We start from the raw sequence: 20693 nt of genomic DNA on the forward strand, positions 1-20693 counted from the left end.
ACTCATTTGCCAATAATAGGAGCCACCTTGACACACACAAGAGTGTCGGTCTTAGGCCTATCGATCAACGTGCTTCCCTGTGTCCTGGCCTATGGATCACAGCCCCATCACAGCTTCAGTGGTTGACGCCTGTGAGATGTCTCCCAAACACAGAGCAACACCTCCAGGCTCGTTTTCCATGTGTCCTCAGGAATCCCCGACCGTAGGTTCCCACACGAGTGTTCTCGGAATTTCAAATGGAATTGCATGAAATACTGTGGGAAGAGTTAGCATGTCTGCAATAATGACTTCTTCCTCTCCCAAACCCCAGAGCTGTCCGCAAATCTTGTTGGACCCATCTTTAAGACAGATCCAGGATATACCCACCTCTTCCCACTGGCAGCCACCATCTGCCCACGGCCATGGTCATTTCCTACTGGGGACTACAAGGAACCCCTACCTGCCGTCCTTGCCCCTTAAGGTTTATTTTCAGAAGAGCAGCTGGGATGATCCTTTCATCACTTTTCCAATTACGTCCCTATGTTTCCCCATCTGACTCAGAGTGAAAGCCGAAGTTCCAACAGTTCCGAGACCCTTAGCGGTCCTCAACAGCCCAGCCTCCCACCAGTTCTCTGACTACTTCAGAAAAGGACCCCCTGAGCCTCCAAACTCCCAACAAAGGTCTTTCTGCTGAGAGCACTTTCCAACCTCAGGCTCACAGGGACTTTGCCCAGATCCATCCTCATGGCTCCCTTTCTCACCTTTGTCAAGGGTCTCCTCCTCTGTTGAGGCCTCTCTCTACCCTACTATAAACCGCAAAGGATCACATACTCGTTCCTTGTTGTATTCACATTTACCATTTGATTTACTGTTTTTGTTTATCCAAAGCTCCCCCGACCCCCGCCCCAGCTCCCACATCAGAATGCAAGCAGTGGTATCCCTGCATGGCACTCCGTAGGGGACATGTATCAAAACGGGAGTCAGGACATCAGGAAGCATTGTCTCTTCTCTCAGTCCCAAGTTTTGTTGTCTCCTCTCTTCCTTTATGTCCTGCCCACTTATGAAATCTCCCCCTAATTGTTCTAGAATTTTTGTTGCTACTGCACATGAGCTGCTCTCTCTGCTGCATTTCCTAACTAGCTATTGCTGCCACACAGGACACTGCCAGTGGTTATACGTTTGTAAGTGGGCACTTCAATGCCTTTTAAGTTCTAACCAGTTTTCACTTGATTCTATGGGGTTTTCCAGTAAGTGGTCAAATCATCTCTTAAGTTACTGTCTTTTCCCTACGAACTCCTATTTTTCTTGATTTCAATGGCAAGAACATCCAGAGCAACATTAAATGGCAAGGGTTAACAATGGTAATAAAAGCAATTCTGGCATGCATGCAGAATGCCTTTGGTAAGCCACCAGTGAGTTATGATGTTGGCTCTTAGTTTGGGCTACGGAATCTTTATTGCATGCCTAATTCTATCAATAATGGATACCAATTTTTTCAATAAATACATAATCTACTGAGAAAATAACATAACCCAAGTACCCGCATGAGCCTCTGAAATACTAACTTCATCCGGGGGTTGCTGTACTGTTTATACTTTTATTTCTGAATAACGGTGATTTTTTTTTTTTAATTGTGCATTCTACTGCAAGTACTCCAATGTATTACCATGTGGTTTGCATGATACTGACTCTCCATTGGATCGGTGGAATTCACTTGCGCTTTCTCTTCTCTCGGTAAAATCACTCAGACAGAGATAGACACTAACAGGGAAGGGACTGTATCCACTGAAGGATGTTTTGTTTGGCCCACACAGAACGGTCTTAAATCATGAATAGGTTGCACACTCAAGTGTCAAAATCCGGATCTGACTCCCTTCAGGTTTGTTCTTTTTCCATCCTGAAATAATAGCTATTCCCCTTAGCTTCCTTTTGAGCATTTAACAGGCAGACACTCGGGTCATACATGCGCCTCCGGCTCGGGTGACATCCCGTGCCTGCATACCTAACAACGAGAAGCTGACACTGACTGCTTTTAGGCATCTCACCTGTATTATCTCATTTAATCCCCCCAAGAATCCTAAGTAGGTGCTTTTATTAACCATTTTACAAAGGAGAAAGCAAGGAGGCTGCTTGCTCAATTCACACTCTGTAACTGGATAGTGATCCAGTTTTTCTGTAACTATCTGTAATCAGCTTTTATTTTTTTACTCAGAGTTTAGTAGGTTCTTTTGCTTTCTAAGTAATTTTTACTTTTTTTTTTTTTTTTAAGATTTTATTTATTTGAAAGGGAGGGAGAGCGAGTGGGAGGATAAGAGCACAAGAGCCGGGGAAGGGAGAAGCAGGCTCTCTGCTGAGCAGGGAGCCCGATGCGGGGCTCCATCCTAGGACCCTGGGATCATGACCTAAGCGGAAGGCAGACTGCTTAACTGACTGAGCCACCTGCGTGCCCCAAATTTTTACTTTCTATTTTACCACGTTATAGTAAAAACATGTACTGCCAGGTTGGGTTTTTCCCCCTTAAAACTTTGTTACAGTTTTCCTAATGGCCTAGTTTATTCAGTTTAATTTTGATAAATATCCCATGGTTATCGAGTACAACTTACTAAATTTTATTAATCACACTGTAAACATCCTTCATATCTGTATTTTTTTGTGCTTGATCTGCAAATGAGTTTAATTACCCACTTCCAATATTGCTAGGTTTTCATTTATCCAATTATAGATTTCCACCAGTTTTTACTTTATCCTATTTGATATTATAAGTTTTCATATAAATACTCACATGCCTGGTTACAAATCTTAGTCTTGCTGTTGATTACATGTGAACAGCATCCAAAAATAGGAAAAACCTTCTCTGCCCCAATTGTTTCCTTTGAATTCCACATCTCTAATATTACTATTGACCCTTGTTTTTTGTTTTATCTGGTCTTAAATTTTAACCTTCCTAAATATTTCCATCCAGGGTGTGTCTCTTCTAGACAACGCAGAATTGGGATTTTCCTTTTTCACTTCATCAAGAAAAAGGGCAGTCAGTAGGTTTTGCTGTTTACTGTGTCTTCCTGTAAGTCCCATCTGTTATTTGCTTTCCCCAGCCCTTAGAGACAAGAAAGCTATATATCTATTCATAAGCCCGAAGATGGTTACATTAAAAAAAAAAAAAAAAAAAGTTTGTTTCCCTATCAGATTCAAGAAGGAAAGTTTCTCTTTACTTTTTATGTTGAGAAAATATTCTTGGTTTATTTGGGGCAGGGAAAGCCACAATACTAAAGATAAAGAAACTAGCACAATTTTATTTTCTATACGCAACAGCAACCCAACAGGAATAATCTTGAATTTTAGACATTTTACCTTTATTTTTCAAATCATTCAGACTGCACGTTTTCTAAGACTCGATATGTGTACTCTGCACTTAACTACAGTGACAATAAAATCCCAACCGTGTTTAAGCGTCTCAATTCCACTAAGTCCTATTTCCCTGCAACTTCTCTGTTCTTAGCCTTATTACACAAATAAATCCTTTAATCCTGAAAACCAAAAAGCTCCCAAACCCACATTTCCCCTCCTAAATTTGGTGCCAAAAATAATCACCGGCCAACAACTGACCTGAACTTTTATTAAATGAATATATTTAACTGAAAAGTGCTGATGCAGTAACTGGGCATGTTAAGAAATATAGAATATATGAACCTTATTACCGTTCTACAACGTAAAATATTCTGAATTCAAAACACAGCCAGCATGCTAATGTACATGAAGATATTTCCTAGCACTGTCTGCTGTGAGGGCCTAGACACAATGACAGCTGGATAGCAATGAGCAACAACCACACAGAGCTACCAGACCTTGGTTTCTAATACCTTTTTCTAATAAAAGGAATAGCACTCCTTGGGGAAGTGACTGAATCCTGGGCTGGGGCAGGGAACACACAGATGGTGCCAGAAGGTAGGGAAATGCCCCCTAAAAACCATGGCACAAGAATCCAACCGAAAGAGCTCCCAGTGGCCAAAGCTGGAACAATCTGGACAGCAAAATAAATACTGATAATACTGATTATAGTCTAATATTCCTTATAACAGCCTAAAGGAGAAATACCTTTGAGTCCATACTGACAGAAGGGAATAAATAAATGAGTTACAAGAGACAGCTTTTCCTTACAGACGTTGTCTAATGAATGCGCAAGAATAAGTGAGGGGGGATCACCACCAGAACATCACTGTAACAAAATCTACCCTTAAGCCCTGAATTGATGGGAGGTTTAAAGAGAAAAAGGATATTTGCACAGGTATGGGCAGATTAACCTTGCCCAAGGTCACGTCTGGCCTTTCCCCTGGCTCCTGAGAAGAAATCACAAGGTCCTTGGAAGGTCCTGCCTGGGAAGTGTGTCTGTTTACCTCGGAGCTCTCAGCTACTCCAGATTGTCTAAGTCTAACAGTGTGACTTAGAATGTAGGTCTTGGGTCACAGTGTCCGCTCGAGCTTCAGAGGGGCTGGAGACCAAGTCAGCCGCATGGACAGGCAGCCATCTGTGCAACTGAGACCTGATAAATATCTGGACATGAAGGCTGAGGTGAGCTCCCCTGGCTAGCAATACAACTCCAGGGAGAGGCCGGTGGGAAGCTTCACACTAGGATCTTACCTGGAACCTGCCCTACGCCTCTCCTCTTCCCTTGGCTGACTTAATTCTAAATCTTTTCACTCCAGTAATCGCTAACTGTGAGTTCTGAGCCCTCCTCGAGAATTAGTGAACCTGAGAGTGGTCTCAGACACCCTGGAAATTGTAGAAGTTCAGGGTCATCTCGCAGATCCCTGAGATTTGCACACCATCTCAAAGTATCGACCTCAAAATAAATATTTATTCACTGTAAAAGGAAAAAATAGTAACTTCATGATGGACAAACCTGGCAGACAACACCTTAACCCAGTGATAATGGTTAGTATCACCTGTAATACGTTTATTGCATGGACCCCAATATGACACAGTGCAATGGGTACCTCACTTCTAGCTTCATCACCTCCGCCTAATGAAAAAAGCATCAGGCCCAAACAGAGTAAAGGACCAGCACTCTTCAAATGTATCATGAAGGGCGAGGAAAGCTGAGGAACTGACCCAGACTACAGGAGACTAAGGAGTTGTGACAACCAAGTGCAGCCTGGGAACCCCGACGGGATCAGCAGTAGGGTGCCGGTCAAACCCAGATAGAGTCTGCAGTCCGCTCCCTGGGACTGTGGTGGTGATCACTCCTTAGCTTGGGTAAACACACTATGACTATGGGAGATGTTAATATGAGGGGAGGCTGGGTAAGGGGTTCTACAGCTGGAAAACATGAGTGAGTGACAATATTCATAGAGTATGGCCAGCCAGGGAATCATTTTTTCTGCAAGTCTGAAATTCTAATACAATAAAATGACAAGGGATGAAGGGGAAATAGAGTTGGCCCCAAAGATTCTGGAAAAGGGATCATTTCTCTATCTCTTGGCTAATGACAAGACTTCATGAGGGCTTTTCAAGAAAGATATGTGGGGGGCAAATATGTAAGCCCTCATAAATACAAGAAAATTCTACTACATAAACATTTGGAGGTTGGAGATTATTTCCCCTTAAAAAAGTCTATAAAATGTTTAAATCAGGGCACCTGGGTGGCTCAGTGGGTTAAAGCCTCTGCCTTCTGCTCAGGTCATGATCCCAGGGTCCTGGGATTGAGTCCCACATCGGGCTCTCTGCTCCGCAGGGAGCCTGCTTCCTCCTCTCTGCCTGCCTCTCTGCCTGCTTGTGATCTCTCTGTCAAATAAATAAAATATTTTTTAAAAAAATGTTTAAATCAACGAGTGTATAAAAGTACTCTGACCACCACTGGAGGATGCAAAGAAACCAGTTCATTACTTTGAAAACTGATGAAGAAAAACGCTCAGACATTTATCCTGACATTCCAGTATGACTGTACCTCAAGGTAAAGAATAGATGAGAAGCTGCTCTTTACAGAATTCTAGCTAGTAATGAAATGAGAAGTATCTTTTGCAAATCCTCAGGAATTAATAAATCCAGTCATGGTCATCAGTGGCTGCTAACAACACAGGACAGACCAACCACCAGATGTCACGGACCCACCACTGGCAAATGACTTTCATCAACCCCCAGTGGCTGACACATCAGATCAAGCCTCTAGGTGCTGATTTACAGGAACCCCAGATGACAGAGGAAACCTGTTAAACTAAAAGGGATGCCATTGGCCAAATCTAGACTGGCCAACTTGACAGGACAAGCCACCTGGTTTCTTCCACAAATACACCAGCGAGAAATGGAGAGACCTATACATGTTAAAGATACTTAAGAAACATACCAACCAAGAGTAAGAGGAGACTTACTTGTATTCTGATTTAAGCAGACAATTACATGAAACATTTACAGCTTTTGAGACAACTGAAAATTTGAACACTTGCTAGATATAAAGGAAATACTGTTATTTTTTAAAGTGATAATAACATATCACTATGCTTTTTAAGTGACCTTCTTATTAAAAGATAATGCTGAAGTATTTATAAAAACAATTAAAAATAAAACCCCCTCTATAGATGACTCCAAAGCAATGCAATCAATGTGACACACACTGTATCCCTGAATGCTCAGTGTTTTTCTTCCTTCAACTGGAGATTACCTATCAGGCTAAAGGCAGCTGGCTCCCCTCACGGACTTTGCCTAGTCTGTGCTGAATTCTTTCACTCTACCTATCTCCTCTCCCCTCCACCCACACCTTCTTTTATTATCTCTCCAAGCGCCATCTGGACACTTCCTGAACGGCCCTGAACCCTTCCCCAGTCACCATGAACAGGGACATGAATGACATCCATTATAGGGCAGTATCTGCTTTAAGACAACTAATTAACAGAAAATAGGGAGTGAAAGAAGCCATGCTATTACGAACAGAAAAACACAAAACTGTATGGCTAACCCCACACTGTATAATTCATTGTTGTATAATTCACTGTACATTTTCTCTGATTATAGAAATCACTATTCTTTTTTTAAAAACATTTATTATTTCAGAGAGAGCGTGTGCAAGCAAGCAAACACATGCGTTTGTGAAAGGAGGGACAGAGAGGGAGAGAGAGAATCTCCAGCAGACTCACTGCTGAGCGCAGAGACAGACTCAGGGCTCTATCCTACCACCCATGAGTTCAGGAGCTGAGCCAAAACCAAGAGTTAGACACCTAACCAACTGAGTCAACCAGGCACCCTACCATTTGATATTCTTCAAACAAATTTTAGGTAAAGAGACACATGAAATATGCAGAAAATGGTATTAGAAGAAATCACTGTTACCTTTACAAAAGGATTGCCAGTTTCTTTAAGCATCGCATCCCACTACCCCACTTTCCGGACAGATATTTGAAGCCACAAACCAGCAGGTCTGGTTTGGTCCACTGTTTTTTTTGTTTTGTTTTGTTTTTTAATTCCAAAAAAAACTGCTGACATTTTAAAATGACAAGATTTCAACAGAACTCGGAACTAGGTACCCATAATGCCACGTGCCACCCAGGGGCTGGCTCCATGGAACCCTGCTCCTGGGACAGCTGCAATCTTGTCCCCAGGCTCTTCCCAGTGCCAAGGTAAGGGGCCAGTGGCCAGTTAATTTCAAGTTCACACTTCTGCTCTTCTGACCCCTGGCCAGTCTATTCTTTGTCCTAGCAGCCTGGTAGGCAGCAGACACTGGAGTCTGCGACCACTAATTTTTGCACAGCCTTTTTTAGATAAATAAAACATGTCTATACTGATGCTGGAAATCTTGCTGATAATTTTTTCTTAATGGATAATTTTTTCTTAGGTTCACATAAAACTAAGGAATTGATAAAGGGCATTTTGAACATAAAAGTAACACAAAGAACATAGAAACACCTATTCTGCGTGTTTCTTCTGTCCTTAATTAAGGCCCAGGGCGACTCAGATCCCTCAATCCCCCAGCACACACAGCCTCACCTGCGTTGCTCCCAGTTCCTTTCTGCTTTTTTTTCTTGGCTAGTTGAATGGCTCGGGAATCAGTTCTTGCTGAGCCCCCACTTTCCTGAGACCAAAGAAAAGCATGTCAGTCACTCGTTCCAAATAGTAAAGGAAGGGTAGCAAAGGAACTACGGAAATGTACTAAGTCTGCCTCCTGAACAGAGTTGAGTCCAATAATCTTTGAGGATCTCCAGCAAAGGTTCACGGAGAATCAAATGTTACATCCAATTACAGTGACAACTAAACAGAATGAGAGTTGGAACAATATACATAATTTTATTATCCAGAGAAGCAAAGTTTATTCCTCCAAAGTCTAAACATATTAAAATACTTTACACAGAAACTGGTATAAAAGGAGTTACATACTTCTCTGCTGTCTGAAACAGGCAGCCTTCCCTTGCTGGTTCAGGGTTAATTAACTGCAGCACTTCTCAACATTTTCCAGAACATGCCACACTACACTTGTACGGCAGACCCAGGGAGACCCTATTTCATAAACCCACTACAGAGGCCGCTCTGGTGGCAGGTGCCGGACTCAAAAGTTATACACACCAAAACAAGAACTACATTACTGAATTCAGAAAGTTTACGGAGGTATCCAAACAGTATTCAAATGGGACTTCACTTCTGTAAATTTGTCAACGTTTGATACGAAAAACAGCTCAATGCTTATCACTACAAAAAGAACATCCCTCAACAGCTTGTGGCATACCTGTAACCCATTCACCACACACCATCTGTGCTCAGAGAATCGAGGCAGCCCAACGTCACACAGCTAGCGAGAAAATGAACAAGGAGTCAGGATCAAGGTCATGGTGGCTCCTCCTGCCTCCACCCACAGTCACAGCTCTGGAGATGCAGTGACACCAAGGAACTATGGTTTCCCAAGGTATCAAGGCCCTCCACACAGGCCCTGCCTCCCCAGTGACCTGTGAGCCTCAGCCACCTCCCCATTCTGGCCCAGTCACCTGGGTGGCTTAGCAACTGCTCTGGCCACCTGAGCAAAGGCTGGCAAGTATGGCTAGGCCACCGACAAGTGAGAGCCATCAGAAAAGTTATGACAGACTGTGCTTCTCTCAGACTGAAAGGCTCATGGTAGATGGGTTACCACATCCCTCACAACTGATTCAAATTCAAATTCGAAGGATTTATCTTTTTTTTTAAAAATTGTGGTAAAATAAGATTTAACATTTTGAATATAAATATCACCATCTAATTTAACCTGTGCCACAAAGAAAAAACCTAGTTGATCACTCCCATCTGAGACTGAGGAAATAATCAGACTCTCCCCCAAGAATCTTTAATTAAATTATTTTAAATTAAATTATATTAAATGTATTAACTGACATAAATATAATTAAAGTATATTAACTGCCGAGCCTCAAAATTGGAGAAATACTCTTAAAACCCTCCAGAAACAAAAGCTCACAAACCACTCCCTTTTTTCCTTGTTAATTCTAATTTTTTTTTTTTTAATTTTTCTGCATGGTTTTAAAGTTTCCATTAAACCTGATGTCACGATTCCTCTTCCTCTGGCCATTAGTAAGTCTAAGGACCTGTTATTCCATGAAAAGCACAAAGGCAGAACATTTCAACATTACGAAATACCCCCTTTTTTTTTTTTTTTCCAAGAAAAGAAACACATCATCACAGAATCACAGAACTCAAAAGGACCTTAGAAATCATCTAGCCAAACCTCCTCATTTTAGAAATAAATGAGAACTTAAGGCTCAGACAGGATAAGTGATTTCCTTAAGGTCATAAAACCTAGCCAGTTCCAGACTCAAGATCAGAATTCAGATTTCCAGACTTGTAGTCCAGGGCTCCATCTTTTCGCAAACCAGTAAGAAATGTCTGCACATGAACGATTAATCCAGAACATCCTCAAAACAGAGTGTAAGAGAAGCGAGTTATGCGGTGGCGACTGAATAGAGCACTTCATACCAAATAGAAGCTGCCGGTCCCCGCACTGAGCCCCGTGTCTTTCTGAGGACTGTGCTTTTCCGCAGGGCTGCAGAACACCGACCTGGGCGCCCCTCGGCTCCGTTCCTGCTGCCTTACAGTGTCGGGGCTGGGAGGTGAGGCCGGTTCCACTTTGATTGGAGCCAGCAGCTCTGGGCCACTGGTGTCTCCAGGTGGGGGGCTCGGAGAGGTCAGTGTGGAGGTGGTGTCTGCTAAATGACCACCTGAGGTCAAAGCCTGTGGGTCCGGACTCAAGTTCTTCACAGGCAGAGCTACCAAACAACCTAAAGCTCCTGCGTTTACAGTCTGTACGTCATCCATACCGAAGCTGCCTTGTTGAAGAACGGTGGCTGCTGTCCCAAGAACGAGAGGGCTATCCAGGCTTGGAGGAATGTCACTATGGGCCACCAACACCAGTGGGTCCATGGGCCCCAAGGAACTATTGTTAGCGGGAAGGTTCCCTCCGAGTGAGGCGCTCACAGAAGTAACATCAATAGTCAGGATGCCAGAGTTCAGTGCCTCGTCTGAGGCCCCCGCCGCACTCCCACCATCACCAGGTGCGTCAGAGAAGAGCGCTGCCAGGTCTAGGTTGTTCAGCTCACTTTGGCCTGGGCTGCCAAGTTCACTGCTATGCGTAAGAGAACTCGGAGCTCCAAGCTGAGGGAAGAGATCTGAAAGAGAAATGAACACTCCAGTTGTCTTATGCACTTTGAGCAGACTGAGAGGTTTGGTTCATGCTCAGACGTTACGCAGTAAGCAAGCCATCAAGGTAACATCTACTCCTCCTGCCCCTGCCGCCTGGTGCATCGAAGGTGGCCATAGGCTGAAGAAAGGCATTGCTTGATAACCTATGAGGCATTCTAAGTACACTCCCTCAAATCCTTGAGCTCACAGGGATTCCTCCAGACGGGAAATGACCTGAGAGTCTAAATAATACTTCCTAAAGTCACATCAACTTGTAACAGAAAGAGGGAAGAACTGAATCCATGTCTTTCTGGCTTCAAACGCTATGCTCGTTCTGCTACACAAGAAGTGCCCTCAGAAGCCTGTAAAACCTAACCCAGACCACAAATCTTCAGAAGTCAGACATAAGCTGAACTCCGGCTCCAGGATATTTTTGGAGTCAGCTGGTGTCAGCTCACGTCTCATCAAAATCTATGCCCCCCTCCACAACTAGCTGCCATTCCAAAACAAATTTGAGTCCTCTGGGGGTGACCAGTGGGTAAAAGAACTGTCCTGTATGGCATGCTCTGGAATAAATGCCCTGGCTCAAGGTCCAAACCCTACGGGCTATAGAGAACTAAGACATCAGCCCCCCAGGCACTCTGGAGTTGTGTCCCCTCCCTGGAGCATCGCCTGATAGGCTCTCCTTCTCCCCGCCACCACTGTGTTTCTAAACTCGAACACTCTTTCCTTGATCACCCTGAAGGCAGGGAGTCTATCTCACCAACAATGTCTCTTTAGCACCATGCACTGGCACCTCGCCCTTAAGCAGTACTTAATAATCACAGAAAAATTAATTCTAGTAAATCCCTCTTTAGTCTTGATTGTTCATTCAGCCTCTGTTGTTGGTCATTTCACTCATCAGATATTTGATTCTCTTGTCACTCAATTATAGTAACTTAAACAGTCAGACTACCCTTGGAGGAATAGTGAGCATTAGCATACTTTTACAGAATTTCACTGAACGGTGCAGGCGGGCTTAGTCAATGGAGCACGTGACTCTTCATCTTGGTTGGGGCTGTGGGTTTGAGTCCCCGTTGGGTGTAGAAATTACTTAAAAATAAAATCTTAAAAAATTTCAATGAATATTCAAGTCAGAAATTTATACACCAGTGAACCCAATCAATCATCCCAAATCCTAGGACTGTTCAAGCAGCAAGCAAACAGGAAGATGGGAGTATAAAATATTTGGGTAAGGGAGCCAAACAGGGCCCTCAAGTTAATCCTTCCCAAGAAATTTGTAGCTGAAGCTTCTAGAACATGCCAGTGCCTGGCCAGAGGGAAAGGCTCTCTCAGTTCTTTGGTTCTATTCCTCCTGCACCAACTGTTAGCTAATCCCAAACTCATACTTTTTAGTGGTGGGCACCATGTAAGAGTGCCTACTATAGTTTTAATGCAAACCTATGAAAGAAATCCACAAGAGACCCTTCCAAACTAAATTAATAATCAAATCCCGATTATAATCTTCTTCAGTTGTCATACTACTTCAAAGCTGAAAAATAGTATCGATATATTATTGCTTCTTCACTAAGTATCTCAGTACCAATAAAACAACTTTAAAAAATGGCAGAGATTCAGAAATTAAAAATGGAAAACAGTCTCTATTACAAAACCTCCCAAAAATTTCCTTCACTATCTTGAGAATTTCATACGTATAAAAAAATTAGTAATAATAATCTCAGTGCAAACAGACACCAATTTGTTCATAAATTTCCTATTTAGCCTTGGAATCACAGATATCTTCTGGACACCTGCTATTATAAGGCCCAGATATTCAGAAATCATTAAACATTAATTAATACAGCATCTAGACCAAGGTTATAAGCATGACCTCGCTCCAGCACTTCCCAGTGTGTGGGACCTCAGACAAGTCCCTCTCCTATCCACCTCGGCTTCATCAGGAATGGAGCAGTGAAGATGCCCCTGCCCCAGGATCACTGTGAGGGAACTCCAACACCCAGCCCAGGGTCTAGCAGAGCCCCTGGCAGCGTCAGTCCACAACAAGGCAGATTCCCAAGCACCCGTTTCTCACAAGGCTGTAGCACTGGGACACTACCTAGTTATCCACCCCTGACCACGGCAGAGAAGAATGACACGCAAGTCAGTCAATGGCACATTATAAATTCAGAGCCTGGGAAACACAGGCACTACAGAGCCCCTAAGAGGCTCTCACATGGAGACAGAGACTAAGGAAACTTGTGTGGAAGGAATGATGCTGTTGCTGAGCTCCGAATGAGCCAAGCCAGGAAAAGGAGAAGAGCAGGAGCACAGAGAGCCGGGTGCACAGTGTCCTATAGTGCTAGCTCAGAGCCAGGAGGGGCGAGGGCTAAGTTCTAGAGACAGAAGTAGCAACCCGACCACTGAGGGCCTCTCAAGACCAGCCTACAGCTCCTGACTAGACTCTGTGAGTTGAGGTGACAGCCTCTCATATGAGTCCTCATCAACACCTAGAGTTCAGAAGGGCAGCTTCTTAAATCCCAAGCGAAATGGCAATTACTGTTAGAGCCAAAGGAGTGACGTGACCACATCTGTAACAGGATGGGAAGAAGCCAGAGGAAGGATGTTTCCTTCAGAACACTACACAAATTCTCTTCCATGTTTTAAATATGAAAAACCAAAGCTCAAGGACCTGTGCCCTAGCCTAGATCCCATGGTTGGGAAGTAGCTGTGCCCCAACGCTCCTGCTGCCTGTCACACAGGTGGCAGGGAGGCAACCCACTCAAATGACTCTAAGGCTAGCGAGGGCTTCCCCTGCCAGGAGCAGCAACCCCATCGTGCCCCAGAGAGCAGGATGGTTCGAGCTCCAGGTCAGAGGCAGCGCATGGCTGCCCACACCCCTCAACAGTCTGCCCACGGGGCTGTGCGTGCAGCTTGAGAAGCAGACCGTCATCCCATGTCACCACGCAGCCAGATGACCAGGCTCCCTGCTCCAGACTACTGCTGTGGTTTTCCCACCCTTCTCCCCTACCCAGGCCCTCAAGCCCCGCCCCCTGCTCACAAGGTGAACCACCACTCTGCACAACCAGACAGAGAGGGGTGAAGACAGAAACAAGGGAGGGGTAGGCTCAGAATTCAGGACAAAGGTCACAGAGAGAGAGAGACTTAGGAGACACATGCTAGGAAAAGCCAACCAAGAAAAACAAATAAATAAATATATAACTGAATGCTCCTTGAAGGAAGCACTTCAGAGGTGAGGGATTAGGGTCAAAGGCAAAAAGTGGCAGAAGACAGTCCAAAAGATGACACTAAGCTTGGCAGCCATGGTTTATGGGCCAGTAAGACTTTGTTGTGCTCAATTAATTTAATCCATAACCAGACAACTTCTGAAGGGGGCGGAGGAAGGAAGGAAGGACACACTTTAGCTTCTCTGACACATGTCAAGCAGACGCATCTCTGCAGTGCCCTAAGAGAGATGTAAACAAGCAGACCTTGGCGCCGGCTATGCTGCCGGACCACATGGGCCTTCATGCTATGCTTGGAGGTGAAGAGTCTGTTACAGCTGGACACTGGGCAACGGCTTTTCGGAGCACCCACATCCTGCAGGTGTTTCTTGGAGTGAATGTAGAGGCTGCTACGGGCAGAGAACCTGGCACAGCACCCTGGAACAAAAAGAACAAATGAGTGGTAAACCTGAGGATCCCCAAGGAACCAGTGCTGACATTTCCTCCCATTGGAATCATAAGACAATGCATGCCATGCTCCAGCCACTGACCAGGGACAGACACATAGCCCTTAGGGCAACATCACAAATGTGGGGCCAAGGCAGGGTGCCCCACGCCAGGCCTCTTTGGCATGCAGGTTATGCCAGCTGGAAGCAACCAAGGCCTAAAAGACTCGGAAATAAACTTTGACATCCCTCTGCCTACTGCCTAAAAGAATTTAGATGGAGGACATACTCCAGGAAAAAAGCTACCACCACAGATAACTATGTTATGATATGAACTAGGTATAGGGGACAGGGAGGATCTAGCAAGGCCTGTTTGAGCAAAGTCTGCTCTGTGTCACATTGTTTCTGTGAGCCCAGGAAACACCTGTTCACCAAACATTTACTCATTTCCATTTTCCTGTAAAATGCTTTCCTTTCCTCTGAAAGTCCCAGGTCCCTATCCACCCTTCTCTTTAGCTCAGGATGACATATATAATTCATTTTACCTGTCTCTGAAGATCATGTCTGTGTGGGTTTTCCATATATATAAAATTAAATTTTATTTTCCAGGGGTGCCTGGGTGGTTCAGTCATTGAGCATCTGCCTTCGGCTCAGGTCATGATCCCAGGGTCCCGGGATTGAGCCCTGCATCGGACTCCCTGCTCAGCAGGAAACCTGCTTCTCCTTCTCCCACTCCCCTGCTTCTATTCCCTCTTTCCCTGTCTCTCCCTCCCTGTCAAATAAATAAATAAAATCTTTAAAATAAATAAACGATTAAATAAATCTTATTTTCTGTTAATCTGTCTCACATCAATTTAGTCCAGCGAGAACAATCTTGAAGGGTAGAAAAAAATTCTTCCTCCCCAACACAAGGAATTAAATTTGAAAGCAAACTCCATTTAAAAGGAGACAGGAAGTTCCCCATCAGTTGTGTAGAAGACACATAACCTTGACAAGTTAATGCTGGGCCTGTTTCTTCACCCGCTACACACGGCTGCTGGACGAAGTAAGTTAAATTCAGTGTTAAACAACTCCTTAAAAGTTCAATCACTAAAAATTTGTACCAATTACCTGTACTTAGCTACTACTAAAAAACTGGAACCCTATGACATTTAGAGTTGGAAACTATCTCAAAATATCACCAAAGCCAATTTTTCTCATTTTACTACTGAGAAACTGAGGCCCAAAGGGACAAGCAAATGACCATAAATCGAAGCACAATTGGAGACTGGAGGTGGAGTAGTCTTGCTGATTACTCAACAGCTTAGCCAGAATCAGTAAGACCATCAACCTGCACATGTGTGTCAGAGAGAAAACAAGACAAATTACAAAGTATCATCACCTTCCTCTTGGCCTAATCTCCCACTGTTGGAGCTCTGTACCACAGGGACAAGCAGAGGGAAGCAGGGGTCTAAGTAGCTACAAGCTTGTGACCTGGTAGGGATGTGAAAACCAGCTGTCTTAAAAAAGGGCAAAATAAAACCAGTGCTAATGCCATGGAGTGTTCTAGAAGCAGAAGAAACAGTGTACCTCTTGAGAAGAGAGAAAAAAGGTTTCAAGAGGTAGGTAGCATTTGAGGTGACTGGGTCTTGACAAATGGTAGGGGCCACACAGCAGAGCAAGGTGTACAGGCTAAGCAACTGCCACCTAAGGCATGGAGGCCACCAAGCAGGGTGGGCAGACCTTGCACTCTGGAGCAACTCTACTTCAGACCCTACTGGCCATGTGGCCTTATTTATTCTTTCTGGGTCTCCTTTTCCTTTTCTGTAAAGTGGGAATGACACACGCCTCACAGGGGTTATGAAGACTATAGGTAAACAATTCCAACCTACGGAATGCTCGCACAGTGCCCGAGAAAGTAGAATGAGCATCACTGAACTTGTGGAAGCTTCTTGGGATGGCGAGGTGGAGCTGCTGGCGTCTAGGGCCTGGGGGAGGCCTATTTTAGGCAAAGAGGCTATGAAGACAGGATACAGCCAGATGACTAAGGGTTCTGGCTGCCTCTGAGAGGCGTTTTGAACTTACTTCACTTTCAAACAAAGCTTCCAGCTTGTTTCCAGGTCAGGCTCAGGAGAGAACATTTGGAAAACACACAAGAGGACAGATGCCTCCAGGTTCACCCCTAGATGCACCATCTACAATGTGTCCCTTGCTCCACATGGTGCCCAGGGGTTCTCTATACCTGCACTGTCCCTCAGCCCCCTTTCCAGATGGGACACCTCCACACACACTTAAGGAGGCACAGCACAGAGGAGAGGTGCTGAAAACACTTCTTACCAAACTGCTTTGCCAAGGACAGGAGTCAACCACAACAGGGATGTCTGCCACACTTGTTAGCAGTGGTTTCCATTTTTAAAAATATTTGTTAACTTGACAGAGAACAAAACACACTTCATTTTCACTTGTATATCCTTTGATGGCCAGGAATGTGACTGCTTTTCCTCTGTGGTTTTATGGCCACTTCAAAGATGAGGGAAAGAGGCAGAGAGTGCTTGAGCCACTTGTCAGAGGTTACAAAGTGACTTAAGTGGCAGGGTTGGGACTGGGGTCCAGGAAGCCTCAAGCCTTCAGTTACCACACTCTACCTCCCCTCTTCAGCATACACCAATCCTTGAGCCCTGCATCCACTTCCGCGGCTTAGCTCATCCCCATGTGGACCAGCCTCACTCCCAGCCCACCTCCTCACTGAGCCCACCAAGCAGTACATCCCTGCCTCCTGAGCATCTGAACTTGGAAAGCCCGAGGGCACCTAAAATGCAGCACATCCTCTTCTTCCAACCACCGGCCCTGTGTGCCCACCTCAAGTGAGATGCTGGCCCTAACTACTGCTTCACCCAAAACCCCTACTCCCAATTCTATCACCAAACACTGCTGGCACACTGTCCAATTCCTATCTCTCTCACCTGTGCATTCTCTCCCTTCCCACTGCCAAGCCCCAGTACAGGCACAAGCCATCTCCCCAGGAAACCAGACTGAGCCCTAAACTCAGTCATGGTCCCATCACACTCCTGCCCTGAACACCCAGCCTGCTGCTCTCACCATTCTGGGAGATGCCCCTACACTGGCCTCTTCTGCCTCCTTTCTAACCCTGGCGAGCTCCGCCTCCTTCTTCAGCCAACTGGGAGACCACTCCCATGCTCCCATGCTCTAGAAGCAGCCTGGGTGACCGGTGTGTCCCCACAGCACCCTATAGGCACTGGTCTACCTGGTGTGCCCCAACTGGAGCTCTGATGACAGGAGGAACTATGTCTTGGTTAAACCACCTATATGACCTTCATGACATTCTAGGAACTGGTCTTGGCTTCAAACTGGTCTTTATTATCTCTTTTCCAGATAAGGAAATTAATGCCCAGAGAAGCTGGCCTGAGTTCATCACCTGAGGGAAGGGGAAGCCAGGAAGGAGACTCGCAAGTACACACTGACCTGCTCTGCCCTCCCACACACCTGCAGCAAATATAGTAGGCCAGCACACACAAGCCATGGAGCATACTTCTGCCCACGAATTGTGCCTTCACTGTGCAGAGAAAAAAACATCTGAATGCCCTTTTCAAAAAGCTAGCCTAACTTGACTGCTGTCCAATCATAGCATGCATAGATAGCTACCATTTACTGAATCCGTGATAGGTGCCAGACGCCAAAACAGGACTTTTCAACAGGTCATTTCACCTACTCCTCACAACCACCAAATTAAACAGGTAATAACTAGAGCCACGAATCTAGGGAGTGCACTTCAGAGCCAAGAGCCAAACCAGGTCTGATTCTGAAATCTGTTCTTTTCAATACACTACTCCCAAGATAAAAGAATTAACTAAAAACCGGCCAATTAAATCTAATGCTGCAACTTACACTCGCCTTGCCTTGAAGCAAATAAAACTTACCTTTAAACAACTTAAACTTACAACGATACAGTCACATACTAGTTTACAGCTCAAAGTAATCTATTAAAATCTACCTTCCACGGGACACTCGAATGGCTTTGTGCCCAGGTGGGTGATGCTATGGCCTTTCAGGTGCTCTGCTCTGGTGAATGACTTCCCACAGCCTTCAACGGGGCAAGTAAACCTCCGGTCGTCATCGTGTTTCCTGCCAGAAGAGAAAAACAGTGATTTTTCACTCACACAACCCGGAGACACCAAACCTCAGAAGTGATTCTTTGTTTAAGATTCTGCAAATTACAAAGTCTTAGCAATTAAAGAAAATGATCAGCACATTTCAGAAAATCTTAATTCTTTCTAACCCATGTGGACAGGTTTGCAATTTAGCTAATCCTGCAATTAAAAATTCTACTTTAATGACAAGGCTGACTCAAAAGTCAGACATGACAATTAGTACTGCTTCAATCTAGGAACAAATGGCTGGGTCCCAAATGTACTGACAAAGCTACCTCCAATGTTGAGAGATTCTGCTAACAAATAAGGTTTCCAAGCTGCAGGGGGCAAAGAAAAGCATGCACAGAAAATCAATGGCAATGCTAAAAGGACCCCCTCAAGTTCATGCACAAATACAGTCCTTTTCTAGTAATGGTGTTATACTTAAACCCCTCAAATCCCCAGCTGTGCAAGCATGGACAAACCACCCAACCTCTCCGTCCCAATGCAAACCAGGGAGAGTAGGAACATCAAAGTCTGAAGTAAGAACATCAAAGACATGGTCATTGTGACGGTTAAAGGAGAGAGGTTAAAGGTAAAGTGCTGAACAACACCTGCACATAGACAAAGCCCCCCAAGGACATCGTTACCAGTATGCAAAGTTTATAATGACATCAGGAAAGCTGCTTCCACAATGTTACCTTTTTTAAATATTGAATTTTGTATAAAGTACATAAATTACATTTAAAAACAAGTATAACACAGAAAAACTAACATTAGGTGATCAGATGCTGCGTGGTTTTCTTTTTACAGCTTTCTGAACTTTCCAAACTATCTACAATGGGCTCCTTTCCTTATAACTTAAAAAAATCGACAGATATTTAATCCACAGGCTTCTGCTACTGACAAACAACTAACTCACTCATTTTCTATATGGGTAATTCAAGTGAAATGTAAAGATTACCTTTTGTGTCGCAGGAGTTTAGACATGCTGGTAAAGGTCCAGCCACAACTGTCAGAGTCACAAATAAAAGGTCTTTCACCTTAGAAAACAAAAAAATTATGCCACGTAATCATAAATGCAAGCTACCACAAAGGCAAATCTTAAGTACAAATGCTGTATTCTCCAGCTCATTACCTGTATGACTTCTCAGGTGAATTTTCAGGCGACAAGCTTTGTCATATTGTTTGCTGCACCCAGGAAAGGAGCAAGAAAAGAGTTCTTGTTCCCTGAAGTGAGCTCGGTTATGGGAAAACAGAGCACTCACTGTGATGAATGTCTTCTCGCAGCCTGAACAAAGAAAACACAAACCCTGCTCACTGGTGTGACAAAAATCACATACCACAGCTAAACTAGTCACCACTCCAGGACACCATTCACACTGAAGCAAACAAGAAAATGAGATAGAAGCAAGTCCAGAAAGTTACAACCACTGTTATAACCATTGACAACTGTCCTTGTAGCAGAGGCTAAGGGCAGCCAGCAAGCACAGGCAGGCCACCTGCTGTGCTACGATTTTAGCTATGAAGGCGTGATCAAGGGAAAGTCCTCCAATCACAGCCACATACTTCCCGTTTCCACAGCACAGATCTTTCTTACATTTTGTGAACTCAAATGTCAATGCTGTCTGTGTGAGGCCACGAAAAACCCAACAAGAGATATTAGATACTAAGGAACAAGGATTCTGTCTGGGAGGGCTGAACCTGAAGGGCCACAAACCATTGTTCTATCTGAGACTTCTTATTTGCCCCTGCACGTGACGCTGTGTCCTCTGCAATTACAAATGTCCTCTTCGACATCCTCTGCAAAGGGCAGCAGCCCCCACTGTCACCTGGCTTCTTTTCCTTCTGCTTTTCTCACCAGGATTCCCTGCTGTCAAAGGAGGCTCCCAGAGTCATCATCCACACGGCCTTTTCCTTCACTCCCATCTTCAACCCCACTTGAGCCACCAGAAAGGAACTTCCTCAGCAATCCCCAAACTTTCCACATCAATAGCTCTCCTTTGACAAAAAGGTTCAGTGTTTAAATAGAGTAGAAAATACCAGGTTGCAAGATTCCTATCTTTGTGGCAGCTCTTCCCAGAACCTGTAACATGCTACCATCGTGCCTATAAACCACCAAGCAGATACACGCTGCACATCACCGCCTCAAAGCACTGAGCCCCAGAAACCCTACTTTCCCTAGCAACACTCAACTGGGAAATGCTCCTCTTCCTAAATGCCCCCAAATCATCCTGCTCCTCCTCTTTGGCATAAATCTGCTTTCCCCTCCCACCCCCCTCATTCCCTATTTTGGGTTTTGG

At 44.6% G+C, this 20693-nt stretch overlaps 1 protein-coding gene across 7 annotated transcripts in view; it reads right to left on the bottom strand.

Moving 5' to 3' along the window:
• The window catches only part of ZXDC (ZXD family zinc finger C), a 38333-nt gene that overhangs the window by 15091 nt on the left and 2549 nt on the right, over positions 1-20693 (bottom strand). For 4 of the 7 annotated variants that reach the window (XR_007129588.1, XM_047742785.1, XM_047742749.1 and 1 more), the window contains exons 2-8: positions 19529-19681; positions 19355-19433; positions 18255-18385; positions 14085-14255; positions 9916-10604; positions 8684-8746; positions 7951-8035 (exon numbers count right to left, since the gene is read on the bottom strand). Coding sequence is in view for 5 of the 7 variants with exons in the window: in XM_047742785.1 (XP_047598741.1) it covers positions 7951-8035; positions 8684-8746; positions 9916-10604; positions 14085-14255; positions 18255-18385; positions 19355-19433; positions 19529-19681 (1371 nt within the window). In the remaining 2 variants the exon portion in view is untranslated. The remainder of the gene's footprint in view (positions 1-7950; positions 8036-8683; positions 8747-9915; positions 10605-14084; positions 14256-18254; positions 18386-19354; positions 19434-19528; positions 19682-20693) is intronic. The other 3 variants (XR_007129589.1, XM_047742789.1, XM_047742757.1) reach the window with 1 other exon arrangement.

The sequence above is a fragment of the Lutra lutra genome, chromosome 1 (genome assembly GCF_902655055.1).
Source record: "Lutra lutra chromosome 1, mLutLut1.2, whole genome shotgun sequence".
Classification (NCBI taxonomy): Eukaryota; Metazoa; Chordata; class Mammalia; order Carnivora; family Mustelidae; genus Lutra; species Lutra lutra.